Source organism: Silurus aristotelis, assembly GCF_946808225.1.
Source record: "Silurus aristotelis genome assembly, chromosome: 12".
Taxonomy (NCBI): Eukaryota; Metazoa; Chordata; class Actinopteri; order Siluriformes; family Siluridae; genus Silurus; species Silurus aristotelis.
The window spans coordinates 9,457,110-9,476,461 of record NC_139585.1 but is presented as its reverse complement, the minus strand read 5'-3'; the positions used below and the strand labels follow the sequence as shown (position 1 = coordinate 9,476,461).

At 37.0% G+C, this 19,352-nt stretch overlaps 2 protein-coding genes across 2 annotated transcripts; one reads left to right on the top strand and one right to left on the bottom strand.

The window, feature by feature from the left end:
- Nucleotides 1–695: 695 nt before the first annotated feature.
- Nucleotides 696–4,951, top strand: LOC310734469 (E3 ubiquitin-protein ligase TRIM39). The gene is made up of 6 exons (XM_083556556.1): nt 696–1,298; nt 1,391–1,486; nt 3,075–3,305; nt 3,476–3,498; nt 3,597–3,721; nt 4,238–4,951. The coding sequence occupies exons 1-6, from the start codon at nt 855–857 to the stop codon at nt 4,771–4,773; spliced, it is 1,455 nt and encodes a 484-aa protein (XP_083412682.1). The 5' UTR covers nt 696–854; the 3' UTR covers nt 4,774–4,951.
- Nucleotides 4,952–7,281: 2,330 nt separating this feature from the next.
- dpysl4 (dihydropyrimidinase like 4) lies at nt 7,282–17,906 on the bottom strand. The gene is made up of 15 exons (XM_083556557.1): nt 17,809–17,906; nt 17,517–17,766; nt 16,422–16,510; nt 14,848–15,032; nt 13,867–14,031; nt 12,979–13,040; nt 12,806–12,886; nt 12,660–12,728; nt 12,425–12,545; nt 12,170–12,326; nt 11,925–12,066; nt 11,504–11,674; nt 11,207–11,386; nt 10,804–10,975; nt 7,282–8,375 (listed from the first exon to the last, which is right to left on the bottom strand). The coding sequence occupies exons 2-15, from the start codon at nt 17,559–17,561 to the stop codon at nt 8,284–8,286; spliced, it is 1,731 nt and encodes a 576-aa protein (XP_083412683.1). The 5' UTR covers nt 17,562–17,766; nt 17,809–17,906; the 3' UTR covers nt 7,282–8,283.
- Nucleotides 17,907–19,352: the final 1,446 nt, after the last annotated feature.

Genomic DNA, 19,352 nt, shown 5'->3' with positions numbered 1-19,352 from the left:
AAAGCTGCACATTGACTGTGACATTGACACTGATAAGGCATAAAAATATGGCCAACTGCCTAATATTGTGTTAGTCCCCTTTTGCTGCCAAAACAGTTCTGACCCATTCTGCATTAACAGCATTAATTTCTGCAGCAGTTTGATCTACAGAAGCTCGTCTGTTGGATCGGATTTTTTGTGTTGAATTTCCTGTTTAAATCTTTTTCTATTTGTGTGATGTAGTGTTTGTATCCTATGTCAGAATGACACCTGAGGCTAAATAAATGACACTAAGTCATGCTGTATACTGGTGTATTTGTGTGCTGTCAATAAAGTCTGAATATGGTATAAAAAAAAAAAAAAAAAACTTTTCTTGAGTGCGACCATACGTCATTTTAATTAGACTTTTTTTCGATAAATGTGATCAGAGGGACAAATGCTCCAAATAGCTGATCAACACCTGGTTTAAACATTGCTCAATAATTCATCCTGTCTGAAATCACTTGTCATGCTGCAGACTAATATCACTTTACACTGAGATGCCAAAAGGTAAACAGTAATACACACAGAGAGATATGTTTGTCCTATTACTCAGCAGTTGGTGCCTAATAAACTTTCTTGTGTGTCTGTTTTCATCTGGTCTATTTCAAAACACACACACACACACACACACACACACACACACACACACACACACACACACACACACACACACACACACACACACACACATTGCAGAAGGCACTATCCAAAATAACAACATTATAAATAGCCAGTCGACTAGCCAAAGGTGGATTTCCAGGAGCAAAGAGAGCTCAGCATACGCTGAACAAGAAAGAGGAAAGAACGTAGAACACCTTTTAGGAAAACAACAAATGAATATGGCATCTGATCGGCCTTCTTTACCTCCAGGTGACCCTGTTTGCCCAGGGTGTCAGGCCGAGGGGTCACTCCTGCTCCCCTGTGGACACAGCTTATGTCAGTCTTGCTTACAGTTGTTCCAGCTCGAGCTTGGACATGAGCAGCAAAGATGCACTGAGTGTTATGGACGAGAGCTGCTTGACAACGTCCTCAAGGGCCTATTCGACTCCATATTTCAAGGTCAGCCTCGACGGGACAGGACCCAAGCCGAAATGGGACTAGGTTTCTTTGGAGAAGACAATGCCATGGCTGAAGGTGGTAAGGTGTGTACTAGGCATGGTGTCACCCTGACTCTGTTCTGCATGGAGGATGAAGAGCTTATCTGTGATCAGTGCCAGGGAGAAGATCATGAGGGTCATGAGTGTAATGGTACAGAGGAGGCAGCTCAGGAGTGCAAGGTAAGTTAAAAACAATGTGTAACTTTTAAACAGGTTCTCAAATAATTATGGTGCTAATATATAGATGCTTTTTACAAACTGACATCAAAAAGAGGGAGCTGAGGTTTGCATTGAAGCCCTTGCAGGAGAAGCTGGAGAACTTAAACACAGCCAAACAAATCTGCCAGGAGACAGCAGACCACATCAGGGTAACTGCTTACATTTGCTTCACTACATTACATTTACAACATTTGTAAGACACCCTTATCAAGAGCAAAATACATTTATCTCATTCTTACAATGGAGCAGTTTTTGGGATAAGGTCCTTGCTCAGGTGACCAGGAGTGGCAGCTTTTCGTAGGTGGAATTTGAACTCAAGATCTTTAGATTCAAAGTCCAAGGCCCTAACCAATAAGCTACCACTTCGCTACTAGCAAAGCTATTTTATTACCCTGTATATTTTACACACTGACTTTAATTCCTACACAGAATTACAGGGTTACAGATTTGGGTCTAGGGTCCACAAATAATAGGTCAGACTGATATTGTTTTCCATAGTGCTTATTCGTTAAGTCATTGAAAGCTAATATTCCTCTTTTTATTTTGCATTTGGGTTCGGTGTTTGAAAATTTACCAAAGTTAAACAGGACAAACTTCAGTCCCTAAAACATTTTGCTCTGTCGTCTGAAGTTTTCACTACTCTAGAACAAATAATCAGTTATAAAACAGTCGCATGATTTTATTCAGCATGTAAAGATTAAAAAATCTATTAACTGGTTTCTAATACTTATACACATATTTAAATACAGTTTGCATAAAATGTCCTTCTAACAGTTGAAAATATCTTGAATATTGTAAACATTTTGAGGTATTTCCCAGTATAATATTAAAATAAATCAAGGATATTAATTATATATTCAGACATGTTTACTAATTTTAAGCTTTCAACATTTTTCATCTTTCAACTTTTTGTATTGGCAGATCAAGTTGCCTTTTCTCTATGAAAAAAAAGATATTCTGCAAGTAGAACAATTGTATTTCAAAGTTGAAATGAGTTCACATTGCTGGCAATAGCTTTTAATAATCTTAAAAGTAAAAGTTCTTGATAGTAACCTTACAATAAATCAGTTTGCCTATATACTTTTTTACCTAATAGGATGTAATTGTTTGCAGTGCCAAAAAATCATAGCAAATAAAAAGAAGATCTTGAATGTAATTGAATATAGGCAAATAATCTGTGTGTATATCTTACTGTAGTACTTTAATGATAGTTTTAAGCATTTACTTTTTACTTTTTCTAGATAGAAATAAAACAATCTGCCAATAGAAAATGCTATTTGAAGCTTGAAATCTATAAAACAAATCTACAAATAGGTTTAATAATAAATAATATTGAAAACAATTATCTGCGAATATTAGTATATTAGTTAAATTTTTCACTAAAATTACCAAGATAATTTCTCTGTGAATATTTTGGTCAGTGTTTTTTTATCCATCCATCCATACATACATATAAGTGGATTCATATCTGGAATGGGATGTTTAAAAGCATGTATGAATGTGATTAGTGAAGTGTCCACATACTATATATAGTATCTATCTATTAGAATCTAGTCTATTGTTATAACATACAGTATATTATGTACATTATTTAACTTTTTAATGAATGTGTTAATGCACAACAAAATTTGTGTTGAATTAAAATTTAGGGGTTTTATTTAATTAGGGTTTTATATACATACTATATAATTATATTTACATTATAATGTGAATAAACTAAGATATGCCTGTGAGCAGAGGCAGTCACAGCATACAGTGCAGCTAATAAAGGCTGACTTCGAGAAGCTGCAGCAGTTCCTTCAGGAGGAGGAGGCATCCATGCTCGCAGCTCTGAAAGAGGACGAGGAGCAGAAGAGTCACAAAATGAAGGACAAGATAGACAGGCTAACACAGGAGATTGCATCTTTGATTGAAACCATTAACTCCACTGAAGAGGCCATCGCTTCTGAAGACTTTGAATTTTTAAAGGTAAAGATGATGAGGCGTGATGTAATTTTCACTACTCATGGTACATGAATAATGTTGTTTCACAAGCTTATAGGTAGAGATTTTTTTGGAAAGATAACTGAATTATAATGATGGATTCTCAGTTTAAAATCAGGCTAGAAAATCATTTGAAATATTTTGTTATATTCCAGAACTATAAGAAAGCCTCTGATTGGTAAGTAAACTAAATTTCCCTTGGCATTTCAATTTTCATGTTTTGCAGATATAACATAATTAAGAGACTGGGTTTAATGGCTGGGGATGTGTCTTTAGTTACAGAGTGGAATGCACACCGCCGGACCTTAAGGAGATGAACGGCTGTCTGATCGATGTGGCAAAACACCTGAGCTGCCTCAAATTTAAAGTCTGGGAAAAAATGCAGACCATCATCTTCTACAGTATGCATAGAAAAATTAATGAGGCTATTGCTTGGTATTTTATTTCTGTATGTCTTTTGGTGCTGTTTTTATGGTAAATATCAATATTAAATATTACCATAAAACTTGACAAAAAATACTTCTAATGAGTTTATAGTACAACTGACTGTGATGCTATACTCTGTATTAGTATTTCTAACTGAGGGTAAAGATATAATAATATTCTTTTAAAAGAAAAATAATAATAATAACTGAATAAAATTGTATATTTTTTAATTAAAATGAGATCATCTTAAAGTATCAAGTACTGTAGATTTTTAGTTATTTTAGTGAATTTATATATACAATTATAAACACACAAATAACTAAGGCAACAATACCCTTACAAAAATATTCTATAATGAAATGTGCTAAGAACAAAATGTAGGCTCCTGTTTAGTGGGGGATTTTGAAATTGGCAACCTATGCAGCTTCTCTTTTTTTTAAAAAACAAATCCCTTTATAATCATATGCAACTCATACCTCTTTCCCTGTCAGCTCCAGTGACCCTTGACCCCAACACAGCAGATGTGTGCCTTTCTCTATCTGATGACCTGACTGTCCTGCGCTACACAGATGAAGAGCAGCAGGCTCCTGATAACCCAGAGCGCTTCTGTTACTACGAGTGTGTGCTGGGCTCCGAGGCCTTAGGGACAGGCCGCCACAGCTGGGATGTAGAGGTAGGAGACAGCACCGAATGGGCACTCGGGGTAGTGTACGAGAGCGTGCAACGTAAGGAGTGGTTCCCACCCAGTCCTGACCACGGCATGTGGACCATGTGCCTACACGGAGGTCACTATCGTGCACCGAACTCCATCAGTGAGCCGATCACACTTAAGAGGAAACCACAAAAAGTGCGAGTGCAGTTGGACTGGGATGTGGGCAGAGTCATGTTTTCAGATGCTGCAGATAACACACTAATCTACAAGTTTAAAGCAAATTTCACTGAAAAACTCTATCCGTATTTCTCCACGACGTGTAAACGACATCCCTTGCGCATTCTTGCTGAGAAAGTGTCCGTGTACACAGAATAGACCAGACTGAAAATGTTCAAGGAATAAAATAAAGCCAGAATTATTTTTAATCAGGATTGTAATGAGCATTTTCAAGGAATGGTTGTTCTAAAATTTTGCCACATTTTTACAGCAAGATAAAACTGTATTTCTACATTGATTTTAAATCATATTCTAAATGCTTAATAGTGCTCCTGAAACTCAAGGAGGCTCAAGTTATGCTCAAGTAATATTAATAATTTTTATGCAGCTATATCGTCAGTTGTGCATTAAAAAGGTAAATGCTGAATGTGCATTATTGTAAAGTACTACAGTGTTTGGGCACGGGGGCACTGCAAGCAGGAACTGCACGCAGAATATTAATTTGACTTTATTATTATTTATTATTATTTATTATGCATGGATATATTATGTATGCATATGTAATGCTGTAAACACTATAAATACTTTGCCTAAATGTTGCATTATGTTAAATAGTGTACACTATATGGATAAAAAATATTGGGACACCTGCCTCTTCCAGCCATATGTTGTTCTTCACCAAACTGTAAACACAAATCTGGAGGGACAGAAATGCATCACACTGTGAACGCCATGAAGATATAGTTTACTTAAGTTGGAGTGAAAGATCTTGTGTGGCCTGCTATAGAGCTCTGACCTCAAACCTATTAAACACCTTTGGGATGAATTAGAATGCTGACATACAAATCTTGTGATCAGGTGACACAAACTTTTTGGTCCATACAGTGTATTTTCTTCCAGTTATACTGAATTACTGCCTTAACCATCACAAGTATTATATAATAATATTAAACAATATAGTATCAAAGAGTACTATTTTTGTGTGCTGAAGATGACTAATAACTGTATTATATCAATGTATATAATTTGCGTATTAAATTATTTACTAATTGCAACTCTGGATGAAGTTCTCTTCAATGTGTAAGTGCAGCTAAGGATGGTTCCACATAAACAGAACGAAAAAGCCCTGCGGTTACTGAGCAAGTCAAGAAGTATGAGGATGGATTTGGACTGTAATTAATAAAAACTCTGCTACAATGGTTTAGGACTGCAGATGGCATGAACAGTCCTCATTTAAACACCTATCAGTGAACAGTTCACTGAAAAGTACACCTTCACAATGATAAAACTGTAATGAATGGACATTACCAAGATGAGGATAGATTCTGGTTTTTGAGTTTGGTTCCTTTCAAAATTTCTTACTCATAACAACTCAGGGAATATTTCCTTGCAACAGTTACCACTGGCTCGATAGTAGGGTTTAACTAATAGGCACTAAGATATAAACTCATGTTTTAAAACCTACTTATCTCTATAAAGCTGGTTTAAGACAATGTTCATTGTTAATAGCATTATACAAATCAAATATAATTGAACTGAATTGCATTTATATACATATATATATATATATATATATATATATATATATATATATATATATATATATATATATATATTCATCTATATTTATATATATATAATCTATATCAATTGTATAAACACAGTCAACTTGAAAATCTAACACTATAATGTGACCCTTAGACTATAAGTAGCTATAATGCAAATAAAAACTGGGCAAATGGCCTGTGCTTACACTGGGCTAAACAGACACTTGAGACAAGTATGTCCTCACATATGCAGCTGTCTCTTTTCATCAGCACTTGTGTAATCGGTCTTGCCCTTTCCAAGGACTTTTGGCACACAGATGTGTTCATATCAGACATGGCTGAGTTAGGAAAGTGGGGAGGGGACATTTCAGCTACACAAAACTGATCAAGGAGGTGAACAGCATTTCTATATTGCTTACTATTTTACTTATAGATATCGATATAGATTATATGTAAAGCTTCAATGCATATGCCCAGTTGTATATATATATTTTTTCTAAAAACTAAAATAACAGGGATAAAAAAGGGTAGAATATGCAATGTAAGTATGGAATTAGTCTGTGTGATGAAATTCTAAAAAAGTTTGTCTGTGATTAGCACAAGATAATGAATCTAATTAGTAAAAATAAATGCGTATGGTGTGTGTGTGGAGGGGTTTCTAATTTCTTTTACACTTTTTAAAGGTCCCCTGGTGGTCTAGTGGTTAAGATGCAGCGCTCCCACCGCTGCGACCCGGGTTCGATTCCCGGTCAGGGAACCATCCCCAGCCACTCTTAGTGCCGGTCCCAAGCCCGGATAAATTGGGGAGGGTTGCGTTAGGAAGGGCATCCAGCGTAAAACATGTGCCAAATCAAACGTGCGGATGATCCGCTGTGGCGACCCCTAACGGGAGAAGCCGAAAAGAAATAGTCAATTCAAGAAAGTTCAGCCTTAGCCCTTACATCTTATAACAGACCTGCGTTTGGGCTGTATTCTGTCTGCCTTTGACTTAAAGCATAAACATGTTAATGAAATGCAACAAGCCAGATACACTGATATCATAGCTTATAAGTGGCAGTGGTTCAAACAACAAAACAGTTTGGCTTTTGTATTTATTACCTGTTAAATAATAAGAAATTCATTTCCCCTAAAAACCTGTTTATTGAAGGTTGAACATGTTGAAACATGCACAGTTAAGAACACAGAACATATTTACAGACGGAACACAATAAAAAGTAGAAGAAGAAAAATTTATTGACTGGCTTCCTGACTGGCTTGACTGGCAGTGATCGGAGCATCACTGATTTGCACATTTTAAACAAAAAATCTAAATAAATAAATACAAACGATCCTGACTAGTAAGGTTTGTGTATTTTGGCTATATAAAAACGGCCATTTGTAATTGAGGCCTTTTCAAAAGTAAAAATTAGAGGTTTACATTAAAGTCGATAAGACAGTAAGGGATAGGAAAAGTTATGTTCTTCACAGTAGCATGTTAAAAAGCACCAAATGTTTCACAATCGAAACACTAAAATGACCAGGTTGATGCCCGCAGGTGGAAAGCAATGACTCTTCTTGTGTAATGAATTACAGTCCACTCTTGCTTACATGTTGCTTTCTTTGAAAAATAAGGCCTTAGATATTTAACACTCAACCACTAGCCTATTAGCTCTTTATTACTTTACTAATATATACACCTAACTACACCAAATCTATCTTTATTTCAAAGCTAAGACAATCTATATGTAGCTTGTTTAAAGTACACACAGACACGGACACATGGCCCCTCTTAGAAAAATCCAGTCTTAAACCAGAACACATCAGACAGGAAAAGCACTGTTTCAAAGGCAACATAGGATGTCATCCATACAATTCAGTATAATACAGACAATACAATCACTGACTATTCATTTCCATCACATTATGAGTGCTACTGAGTGTGTAAAAGCTGTATAAGGTCTTAGTACAGAATAGGGAATGGACATTCTGGAAAATGTTACATGCTACTATGTGGGACTTTGCAGTTTGGAAGTGAAGTCGTAGTAAGGTTATGAATTAAATGTTGCTTGCATGATGTTATTGTTATATAATAAACTGGAAGCCAATTGTGGATATTTGCATGTTTTTCTTCAGTGGACACACCTCATGAGAGGGATGTGATGTTGGATTTGCCTCCAGGTGGCGCTACAATCCGCTGTGCTGTACGCCTGGGAATGTGGTCATCCATCTGAGTTCCTTTGTTAGACAGACAAAGTTAGTTAAAGTGCTAATGGCCTAATCAAAATTCAAAGCAGGCAGAATTTATAGTTTATTTGCAATTTAGAGCTATTAATGCAGTGTTCAAAGGGACATGAATGCCGCTTGTAAGTTGCATCAATCTATAGTCTGGGACAGGTCTTACCACAGTCCTATAAACTTTCCCTTTCACTCTTGCAGATACCCTTCTATCACAAATCACTCCTGCAACTCTTCTCCACACACTCCACCCTGCCTGCACTTTTTTCTTCACTTCTCTAACACACTCTTCATTACTTTGCACTGTTGACACCAGGTACTTAAATTCATTGCCCTCCCTCTCCTTCACACACATGTACTCAGTCTTACTCCTACTGACTTTCATTCCCCTTCTCTCCAGCGTGTACCTCCACCTCTCCAGGCTCTTCTCAACCTGCTCCCTACTCCACCACAATTCACAATATCATCCGCAAACAACATGGAGACTCCTGTCTAATCTCGCCCGTCAACCTGTCCATCACCACCACCAACATGAAAGGTCTCAGAGCCGATCCCTGATGCAATCCCACCTCTATCTTGAACCAGTCTGTTGTTCCTACTGCACACTTTACTGCTGTCACTCTGTCCTCATTCATGTCCTACACCATCCTCACATACTTCACTGCCCCTTCTGACTTTCTCATACAATACCACAACTCCTCTCTCCACCCTGCCATACGCTTTCTCAAAATCCACACACACAATGCAACTCCTTCTGACTTCCTCTATACTTCTCTATCAACATTCTCATAGCAACTAATGCGTCTGCAGTGCTCTTCCTTGGCATAAAACCATACTGTTGCTCACAGATGCTTACCCCTTTTTTTTTAGGATGACTTCCACTACTCTTTTCCATAACTTCATGGTGTGACTGATCAATTTTATTCCCCTGTAGTAACTGCAGGTCTGTACATCTAACTTATTCTTAAAAACCGATACCAGCACACTTCTCCATTCCCCAGGCATCCTCTCACCTTCCAAAATCTTGTTAAACAATCTGATTAAAAACTCCACTGCCATCTCTCCTAAATATCTTCAATTATCTACGCCAACCAACTTCCCACTCTTCATCCTTTTAATCTCTGCGCTCACTTCCTCCTTACTAATACTATCCACTTCCTTCTCCATCTCCACCTCTATCCACTTCCTGCTCGATCTCCAACTCATCCAACATTCTCTCTCTTTTATTTACCTCATTCATCATACACTCAAAATACTCCCTCCATCTTTTCAACACACTCTCTTCACTAGTCAACACATTTCCATCTACATCCTTCATTGCTTTAAGCTGCAGCCCATCCTTTCCAGCTCGGTCCCTCTGCCTGTCCCATCCCTCTTTACTTGCTGCCGCATCTCCTTGTACTCCTGCCTACAATTCTGTTTCACCAACCTCTTTCTCTTTATGCTTTCCTGCACTTCCTCATTCCACCACTACGTCTCTTTGTCTTCCTCTCTATTTCCAGATGTCACACCAAGTACCTTTCTAGCTGTTTTCCTTATCACTTCTGCAGTAGTTGCCCAATCATCCAGCACCTCTTCACCTCCACTGAGCCCCTGTCTGACCTCTTCCCTGAATCTCACACTACAGTCTTCCTACTTCCGTTTCCACCATCTTATTTTTTTCAGTTATCGCTCTCCTCCTCATATTTTTCACCTCCAAAGCCATCCTACAGAGGACCATCCGATACTGTCTACCTAAACTGTACACTGCCAACACCTTACAGTCTCCTTTCAGGTTGCATATCCTTCATTAAATGTACATATCTATTTTTCTTTGCTCCATCATATCAGCTACCTCTCTCCCTCTACCAATCATAGTACCAACATTTAAACTGTCCACCATAAACACCACTCTCCTCCACTTCTCCTTTCCCTGCTGCCTCTGTAGACATCTTGCTCCTCTCCCTCTACCCCTTTGGTCAACAGTAGCCCAATTCCCACTGGTACATTGTTGGCTAACAATACCTGTGGTGGTCGTTAGCATTGTGATCCATATATTTTTTTGGCACATGTTTTACACTGGATGCCCTTCTCAACGCAACCCTCCTCATTTATTCAGGCTTGGGACTGGCACTAAGAGTGCACTGGCTTGTGCAATGATAATGGCTGGGTTCTGTTAGCTCATTCATACCTCACATTAATCAGGTCATAAAAAACTATACACGACATACATTTCCTACACATGGCAGATGCCCTTGGTGCGACTTACAGTTATCTCATTTATACAGCTTATCTGGCTCAAGGGCCCAGCAGTAGCAGCTTGACCCGCAAATCAGTAATCTAACAGCCTAACCACTCACATAGTATCAACTGATCATTTAAAAATTAAACAAATAAATATACCACTACAGGTTATTAGAAGCAACAAATGTTTGTGGGCAGGGTTTACCAGACAGGCTGAATCCTGATTGGTGCAGGTTTCTAGCTGGCCCCAATACACTCTTCCCTGGACAAGTGGACCCCCTGGTGGTGGGAGTCGGTGGCACAGATTTGGTCATGCTGATTACATCATGGACTGGACCATCATAATTGCCTCGAGGAACACCACGAGCCTCTGCCATCTGCAACATATTTCAAATGATCACAACACATACATCACAGACTTGAAAATCTGTTAAAAATAATTTTTTGTTTTTAGGCTTTTTTTCCTTGAGACAAGGTCCATAATAGAGCAACAGTTGAGTTTAGCCTTAAAAAGACAGAGGTTGCCAACAGCACACTTGCACAATCACATTTGTTCATTTACAGTGTATCTTGTTTAAGCACAGAAACTTTGTCTCAGAGTCTTGTACCCTGCTCCGGGCTTTGATCCTCTTATACACATAGTCTGGAAAGGCTTTTCTTGGGACAAAGCGGCCTGAACCCTCCAGCACATCCAACTTGCCATCCTCCAGAACAATACTGCCTTGGCTGATGACAACCATGGGAAAGCCCTTGCACTCCATGCCCTCGAATATATTCATCTCCACAGTCTGCAGAAAAAATACACATACAGAAATCATAAAACTACAAAATTCTTAATTATAATTTTTAAGTGGTAACTGAATTTGGATGCTTCACTTAGGGTCATTATCAGATTGATAATTTACCAGATTGTGAGTTTTGGCTGAGATGGTTTTGGTCTCTTTGGTGTTCCAGATGACAAGATCAGCATCTGAGCCCACTGCGATTCTGCCTTTGCGAGGGTACATATTAAAAATCTTGGCTGCATTTGTGCTCGTTACTGCCACAAACTCGTTCTCGTCCATTTTACCTGTTGCCTGGAAATCAGAAAACATCAAAAACACTACTTTTACATGTATACTAAAAAAAACTAAGAAAGACTTCAAAAAGCAGCACAAGTACTACGCCCATTGAAAATGCCAAAACCATAAAGACAAATAAGGCCAATTTTCCCCAAAACAATTATGAAGAATAACTGCCATAGGATGGCATTAATTATATGCCAGTCATAATATAACTAATAAGATCTATAGAAAGAAGCAAAGGGAAAGAAAGAAGGTGACGCACGACAGCCTTATCCCAGATTATGCTCATGCGTTCCTCGATGCCATTGGTCCCTTCAGGAATGAGTGTGAAGTTGTCTTTTCCTACAGCTTTCTGAGCAGTGGAGAATGTGCAGTGAGCGCTGGCTGAAACCTGAAGATCTCCACTGCAACACAGTTAGGTCATCTATTAACATCACGCACAACATTCACAAACTATCATTAAATTAATTTTTATTCATTCTCTGGTACTCCCGTTGCTTGACTTACCAGGACAGCATGGAATTGAGGTAGTCTGGGGTTCCCACATCTGGATTAAGAGGTGGAGACATGACAAAGGCAGCAGCTTTGGCCCAGTTTTTGCTCCAATAGTGTGACCCATCTGTTCCAAGACTAGCTGCAATTGGCTCTCCATAAACGACTATGCCTATTAATTTAAAAGCAAATGAATGAATCAGTTTCCTTCATGCTACTTTACTTTACACCTTCCAATACCGTTTTTCTAACTACTATAAGATTTTGTACCCTTTTTCCTGGCTTTGGCAATGATATCAGCAGCATCTTTACTCATCACCTTGGTGATATAGAGAGGGCAGTTGGCCTGTTTAGCAATGGTGATGGCTCGATACACAGCCTCCGTCTCCACCTAGTGAATCGAAAAACTTCACAATGAGCAAGTCAGGATGCGTTACAGATGTGTTTAAAATTCTTAGATGAACAAGAAATGAGGTGTAACCAAGAACACTCGGAATACATGTACCTCCTCTGGGTGGCTTAGCACATGTCCTTCAGGGCCTGTGATCCCCGTATCCAACATCTTCTTCTGCTCCTAAAAATCAAACAAACATATTGTATGAAGGATTTTGAATTTGAGCTGTTATATTTTCCAAGTAATCTGGCCATTACCTCTTCAATAATATCCCCATTCTCAGCATGCACTTGAGCGATCGCACCCAAATCTCTCAGAATGGAGAATATCTCATACATCTACAGTGAAAACAGAAATCACTTTAAATACATAACATTTAAAATTTTAATAGATCATGACATGTCGCATTAATCTATATTATGACACTTACCTGTGAATCTGAGCTCTGATACCTGTCTTTATAAGCCATGAAAACCAGGAAGGAGTTAACACCTAAAACACACAGATAACTATGTATTTTATATACTGAAGATTTATTAGGAATTAATACATTAATTAAATGAATTCTTATTGGGGGAGTTGTTAAATCTCAATGTTATAAAGGTTTTAGGCAAACAAACTCATTATTTATGTCAGATAACATCATCTTTAACCAGAGGTGGACTAAGCAAACAAACCATGTACTTGAGTTAAAGTAGAGACACACTAGGTAAAATGTTACTGCAGTAAAAAGCAAAGTGCTTCCTTTCAACTTTAACTTGAGTAAAATAAAGTTTTTGCCTTTAAATGTACTTATGTATTCAAAGTATTATGTTTTAGTATGGCTATAATGTTCCTATTATAATTTTTATCACAAGACCCTTTGTTTAATCAATATACTCTAATGTTACTCTTATACAAAACAATCTATGAATATAATTAGATTAATTAGTCAGTGATTGATATCTATTAAAATGATTATAAGCCCAAAAACGTATTTTCAACTACTAATCGTGCAAAAAAGGCCATGGGTGTTGTGGCAAGTCAGAGTCAGGAGTTTCTTCCATCATTTATTACTCTTTTAAAATGTTCTGCTTGCTGTTGAACTGACATTGAACTATAAGTTAAAGTAAAAGTCTCCCCAAATTAAAATACTTCAGTAAAATACAGATATGCAAAAGAGCTACTTATATACATTAACAAATTACATTTACATCATTACTGCGCACCATTGTCTATAGCACCAAATCTCCAGAAAATTAGATATAATACACATCATAGATGTTACAGTATTTAATACTTAAGTCCTGATAATATTAAATATGAAACAAAAACTTACCTTTGTCTTTAACCAAAGATTCAAGCTCCTCGAACAGTCCCTCATGCCAGCGGGTGATGTCCATGTGCAGTGAGTAATCACAGCATGATCGCATATCTGCTGTATCCCTCCACTGGTCATAGGCATTCAGCAAGCTGATGCCAGGTTCAGGAACAACATGGTCGACTGCATAGAGAAAGACAGAAAATATACTTGACTGGTGTGCAGTGCTATTATTTGTCAGTAATCATAACGAAAATGGTTGTACATTTTATTTTTTAACATTATAAGTAACGTAGCAAAGTCAAGTGCAGTATTTTCAGTTATCGAATATAACTAAATATGTTTAGCGTAATAATTATTACTGCCATTCCCATAAGCAAGATATACAAATGACCTCTTACAGAAAAAACACCTGACCAACAATTATTATTATTATTATTATTATTATATCTGTTTTATATAAAAGCAATTGAGATAAAAAATGTTACTATAAAGACTATCTCAGTGTCTCTCTACATCCAGAGGCACATTTAGTCATTCGTGAATCTAAATTACACAATGGGGGTGATTTGAATGTCTGTAGCAGGAGAGGAGTGGAAAAGGATTACACTTTTAGACATGTGAACCTCATGATTTAATTAGAAATGACAAGCTTTCACACACACACACACACACACACACACACACACACACACACACACACACACCCCTCCTATTCCACCACTAAAATCCTCACTATTCTCTTTGTTTAGTAAAAAATTCCTATAAAAGTCCCTCAAATTGTATTCGGTCTCTTATTTAACCCCTAATGATTCTCTTTTCTTTCTTTTGCACTGCAGTTGCATTTTCCACTTCCTCAAGCATAACTGTTTTGCCACCTATGATCCCATGTCTTTCTTTTTCTTTCTAACCATCCTGATAATTCCAGTCGCTATAAAACCATGCATTAAATTTCATACACTAATATTGTACTATGTTACTCATACAGATTTAACCTACTGATCATGGTGGTGCCTCCTGCCAGGGCAGCACGTGTGCCATGGTAAAAGTCATCAGCGGGCATCATTCCCAAATGGGGTGCCAGAAAGCTGGTGTTCACATCAATGCCCCCTGGGATAACAATGTGCCCATAAGCATCCACAGTTTTCACCCCACTGGGAACAATTAGGTTTTCCCCGATCTGCCTGAATTACACAAAAAAGATTTAAATTTACACTTACAATATTCATATGACATCCTGACCCAAAGTGAGTTATAAAGGGATTTTTAATACTGATTCAAAATGGCACTAAACATTATTGAGATATTGAGATACTAAACAAGGTTTTTTTTTATCAGAACTAAAATAAATGCTTAATTATGAATGAACTATCAAAAGAACAGGAACCAAATACCAGCTTTCTATTTATGCTGTTATAGTTTGGTTAGATTCTCTCAGATTAACAGCCCAATAGTATTTTAACCATACAGCATACAACAATCCAGTAAATGATAGTATTCATTTGTAATTAATAGTAATTGAAGTAACTAAATGCCTATAAACTATATGGTTTTCATGTTTATTACAGTGTGGTAATAAATATATTTTTTTGTGTTATTTTAAGTGAACTGAAATAATAAAAAAAATCATAAAATAAAAAGTAACAGTTGTTATTTGATGTATGCTAAAACTATTGGAACATTATTGTTTTAGTTTAAGTTTCAATTAACACATTTGCACAGAGAAATGAAAACATTTTAAGACTTCTGGATGCAATGGCAATAAAAAGATGTAGATAATAAAAAGAATAAAACCAGATAGTAATTAGGTTATACTGTGTATTATTGTTTGGGCATATTACAATATGTCTAGGATGTCTCTATACACACACATCTGCAAAATTTATACTTTTCAAATAGATTTATATATTACAGCATATATTAATTAAGTATGACGCATGGAAGAATTGAGAAGCTTTGAATTAACATTGCATTGGACAGAAACACACCACACCCAACACTTGAAACAAAGTTGGGAGTGGGGCCTGTTTTTGCAAAAAAAATTGGCATCCTGTAGGAGATGAAAAAAATAATAATAAAGAAATAAATAGTTAACGTTTTTACATTTTGCAAAAACATTTTCCAGAAAAATAATACTTTTATTTATGACAGACTAACAAATAAACAGGCACATAGTCATGACACTGAAGCCAATGATATTAAGTGACAATTTTATTTTATGATTAAATCTTATCAGAGATATAAAGTTCTTAAATTGTTACTAAAACAACGTTAGTGCATTTATAGAAAATGAACACATGGCAGAGGTAGTCGGTATCACTGTGGGTGTGTCGATGGTTAAGCGCATTGCTAATCTGCATATTCATAGAATTTATATTATTAATGAGAATTAAAATGTGGCTATTTGTACCTTTTGTACAATGCCATATGAAACAATTTTATATTCTAGACATTAAACTGCTTTTATACTGCATATTAAAAAAGCTTTTACATTTTAAGTTTCGTTGCAATTTAAACACACATGATATTTCTTTATGCAAGGCAGAATATTGCACAAGTATATAAAGACCTACTTGATGGCCCCATCCTCGATAAAGATATCAGCGTAGAATGACTGGTCATCATTCACAATTTTCCCTCCTTTGATGATGATCTTGTCACTCTGCAAATTGAGAAACACATCAAGAAGCATGTATCAGATTTCAACCATTGAAAATACTGAAATACTGTTTCTAACTGACTCTCTGGTGGTCATCTTACCACTTAAAACAAATGCTACAAAGCTGCTTTTCCATCCACTCTTTGTCCACAGTATCTCATTACACTCCATGATGCCATTCATCAGCACACACCCCTGCATTTGTCTCTACACTCTGCTCTCCAAAGAGTGCATTAAGCCAATCAGCTGTGAAGACTACTTCCTGAACTCAAGCAGATTTATTTGCACCCATCCTTCACTGTATGCATCTGAACATTCTCATGCCATTATTAATTTTGATTAAACAGATCATGTTGATAAAGCAATGTAACACAACCATGTGCACATCTCCATCACCCTCCTGCAGCTGGATGCATGTAACACACAGGCCCTTTTCATGCTTCAAGCTCAAGACAAAAAAAAAGATATTCACACATTACTGATTGATGAAATGCACTATATCATAGATGATTTCATATCTGAAAATGTTATAGACAAAAATGCATGCCTACTGTATTTCCAACCTTATATATTCTGGAAAACCTGGAAAGCTAGATTTCCAGGCCACACACTAGTCTCGTTTTAGATTTTTTTTAAAGACAGGAATTAGGACGTGTGTGCGTCATTTACAACACAGACCAGATGAAAGGTCCATTTTATATAATAATGTTACTAATAAAATAAAAAAAGGCGCAAAAGCATGACACAGTGATGCCCTAGAATGAACAAATACAAGGAAACCCGACATGGAAAAACGGAGAGATTCCCCCAGGAAATACCCGGGGAAAATCTTTTTTCGCCCAGACGTTTAATATTAACCAAAAGCACACCACTTATGCATTGTTCTTGACCTGTCTGTCAGCTTGTGAAGGTTTAGACACACACTAGATGCTAGAGACTGTATAACCGGCGCCATCACTGCACCCAGATAATAAAATAAGCCGCATCCTTCCACACCGCCGCTGCTTACCGTAGCACGGGAAATGTTCTTCTTGCCTTGGAAAGACATAGCCATATGGAAATAGAGAGGTTCTGGAGATTAGATGAGTGTGTGTTTTGTGTGTGTGTGTGTGTGTGTGTGTGTGTGTGTGAGAGAGAGATCACAGTGCAGTAAAGCAGCAGGGATGGAGTCGGGGAGCGGTGCTGTCACTTTCAGTACCGGGCGTAGCGCGGTGTAATGTGGGATGGAGCTGAACAATGCGACCTCCCTCTATACCCCCCTACACACACACACACACACACACACACACACACACACACACACACACACACACACACACACACACAAACACCCCTCCTCCCTTCAAACATCCTCTTTCATCCAGACACCATCTGCTTACTGAGTATCGCACCCTGCTGCCGGACATCCAGCAGACCACTTTTGGTCTCTGGAGAGTTATCCTGTTTATTTTCTTGCATGTATTTTATATATTTACCGGAGGATAATAGGTGATAGAAGAGGTTATGTTACTCTAGGCTATATAGCATACATAATACAGTATATACCCCCTTATTTCTAATTGCTAAGTGTCAGCACATTGCTATGTACCAGGCATGTGGTAATAAACTAAAATTAATAATATTCACAATCATAATAGTTGAATTGTCTTAGAAAGTTTGCCAAGAGCAACAGCATTTTCATTTCTTGATTGTGCTTAATTTTTATTTTTTTTTTGTCTATTTCCTTTTTACATTAGGTCATAGTAGGAAAATGCATAAATAGATATATAGGTAGATAGATAGATAGAGAGAGAGAGAGAGAGAGAGAGAGAGAGAGAGAGAGAGAGAGAGAGAGAGAGAGAGAGAGAGAGAGAGAGAGATTAAGGGTGGCACAACCAGTTATTAGGTTTAGGGGCAATTAATTTTTCATAGTTTGACAGCTTTTTTCGCTTAATAATTTAAATCATCATTTAAAATTTTAAATTTCAATTTGCTTGTATGATCTTTGTGTAATATCAACATTTGCCTGATAAACTGAATCATTTAAGTGTGACAAAAAAGAAAAAAGAAAAAAAAAAATCACTGTTTACAATAGTGCAGTCAGGTAGAAAAATCTACACATTAAGGTGCATAAATGAGGTGATTACATCTTTTTGTGCACTGCATCTAATCTTTGCAGATTTCGATTTGTTTGCTGATTAGTTGCTCAGAAGCTACTGATCCACACAGAATGAAAAATTGCATCTAGCACCATAAAGATGTTCTCTTCTTGGACAATGCTTGAAGGTGCACTGTAATTTCAGAGACGCTTCTAAAAAAAAACCTAATAACTAAACTAAATAGAAAGCAAACCATTATTTAACTAGCATACAGAAAATAGATTAGTATTTGGTTCTAAGTGATATAAAGCAAAATATGCTGTAATTATTTAGAAATGGAATAACAGTTTAAAACTGGTGATTGGAACCTAGATGACCACCATTTAACTACCCTAAAAACACACACACCTGATGATTACTATTTGTGTAAATGAAGCACACACAAATACTAATAGCTAACATACATATATACAGTATCTACATCAAACATATCAAACAATAAAGAAACAAAACAAGTACAAATAAACTTTATACATCTTTGTCTTACCTTCTGGGTCTCTTCACACACCTGCAGATCCTTTAATGTGTGTGTGGGTTGATCGTGTAAACCAGAGGACTCTGTTGCTTCAGATGTGGATGATGGCATGTGAGCACTGCTCTCATTTACAGTGTGCAAATAACATTTGTTTCCAATCTGTCTTCTGGCAGAGCTCGGGCTAAACGATTCGAAATTTAGAGTTTTATTTTCAAAAGCACCCTCTACACAG

What these genes read in the sequence shown, in the direction of transcription:
- dpysl4 (XM_083556557.1), bottom strand. Translation starts at nt 17,561, where the DNA reads ATGGCTATGTCTTTCCAAGGCAAGAAGAACATTTCCCGTGCTACG. An exon ending in ATCGAGGATGGGGCCATCAA is followed by an intron (nt 15,033 to 16,421) that starts GTAGGTCTTTAT and finishes TGTGTAATTCAG; the next exon opens with GCAGATCGGGGAAAACCTAA. An exon ending in TGCTAAGCCACCCAGAGGAG is followed by an intron (nt 12,546 to 12,659) that starts GTACATGTATTC and finishes TCGATTCACTAG; the next exon opens with GTGGAGACGGAGGCTGTGTA.
- LOC310734469 (XM_083556556.1), top strand. Translation starts at nt 855, where the DNA reads ATGAATATGGCATCTGATCGGCCTTCTTTACCTCCAGGTGACCCTGTT. An exon ending in AGACAGCAGACCACATCAGG is followed by an intron (nt 1,487 to 3,074) that starts GTAACTGCTTAC and finishes GCCTGTGAGCAG; the next exon opens with AGGCAGTCACAGCATACAGT. An exon ending in TATAAGAAAGCCTCTGATTG is followed by an intron (nt 3,499 to 3,596) that starts GTAAGTAAACTA and finishes ATGTGTCTTTAG; the next exon opens with TTACAGAGTGGAATGCACAC.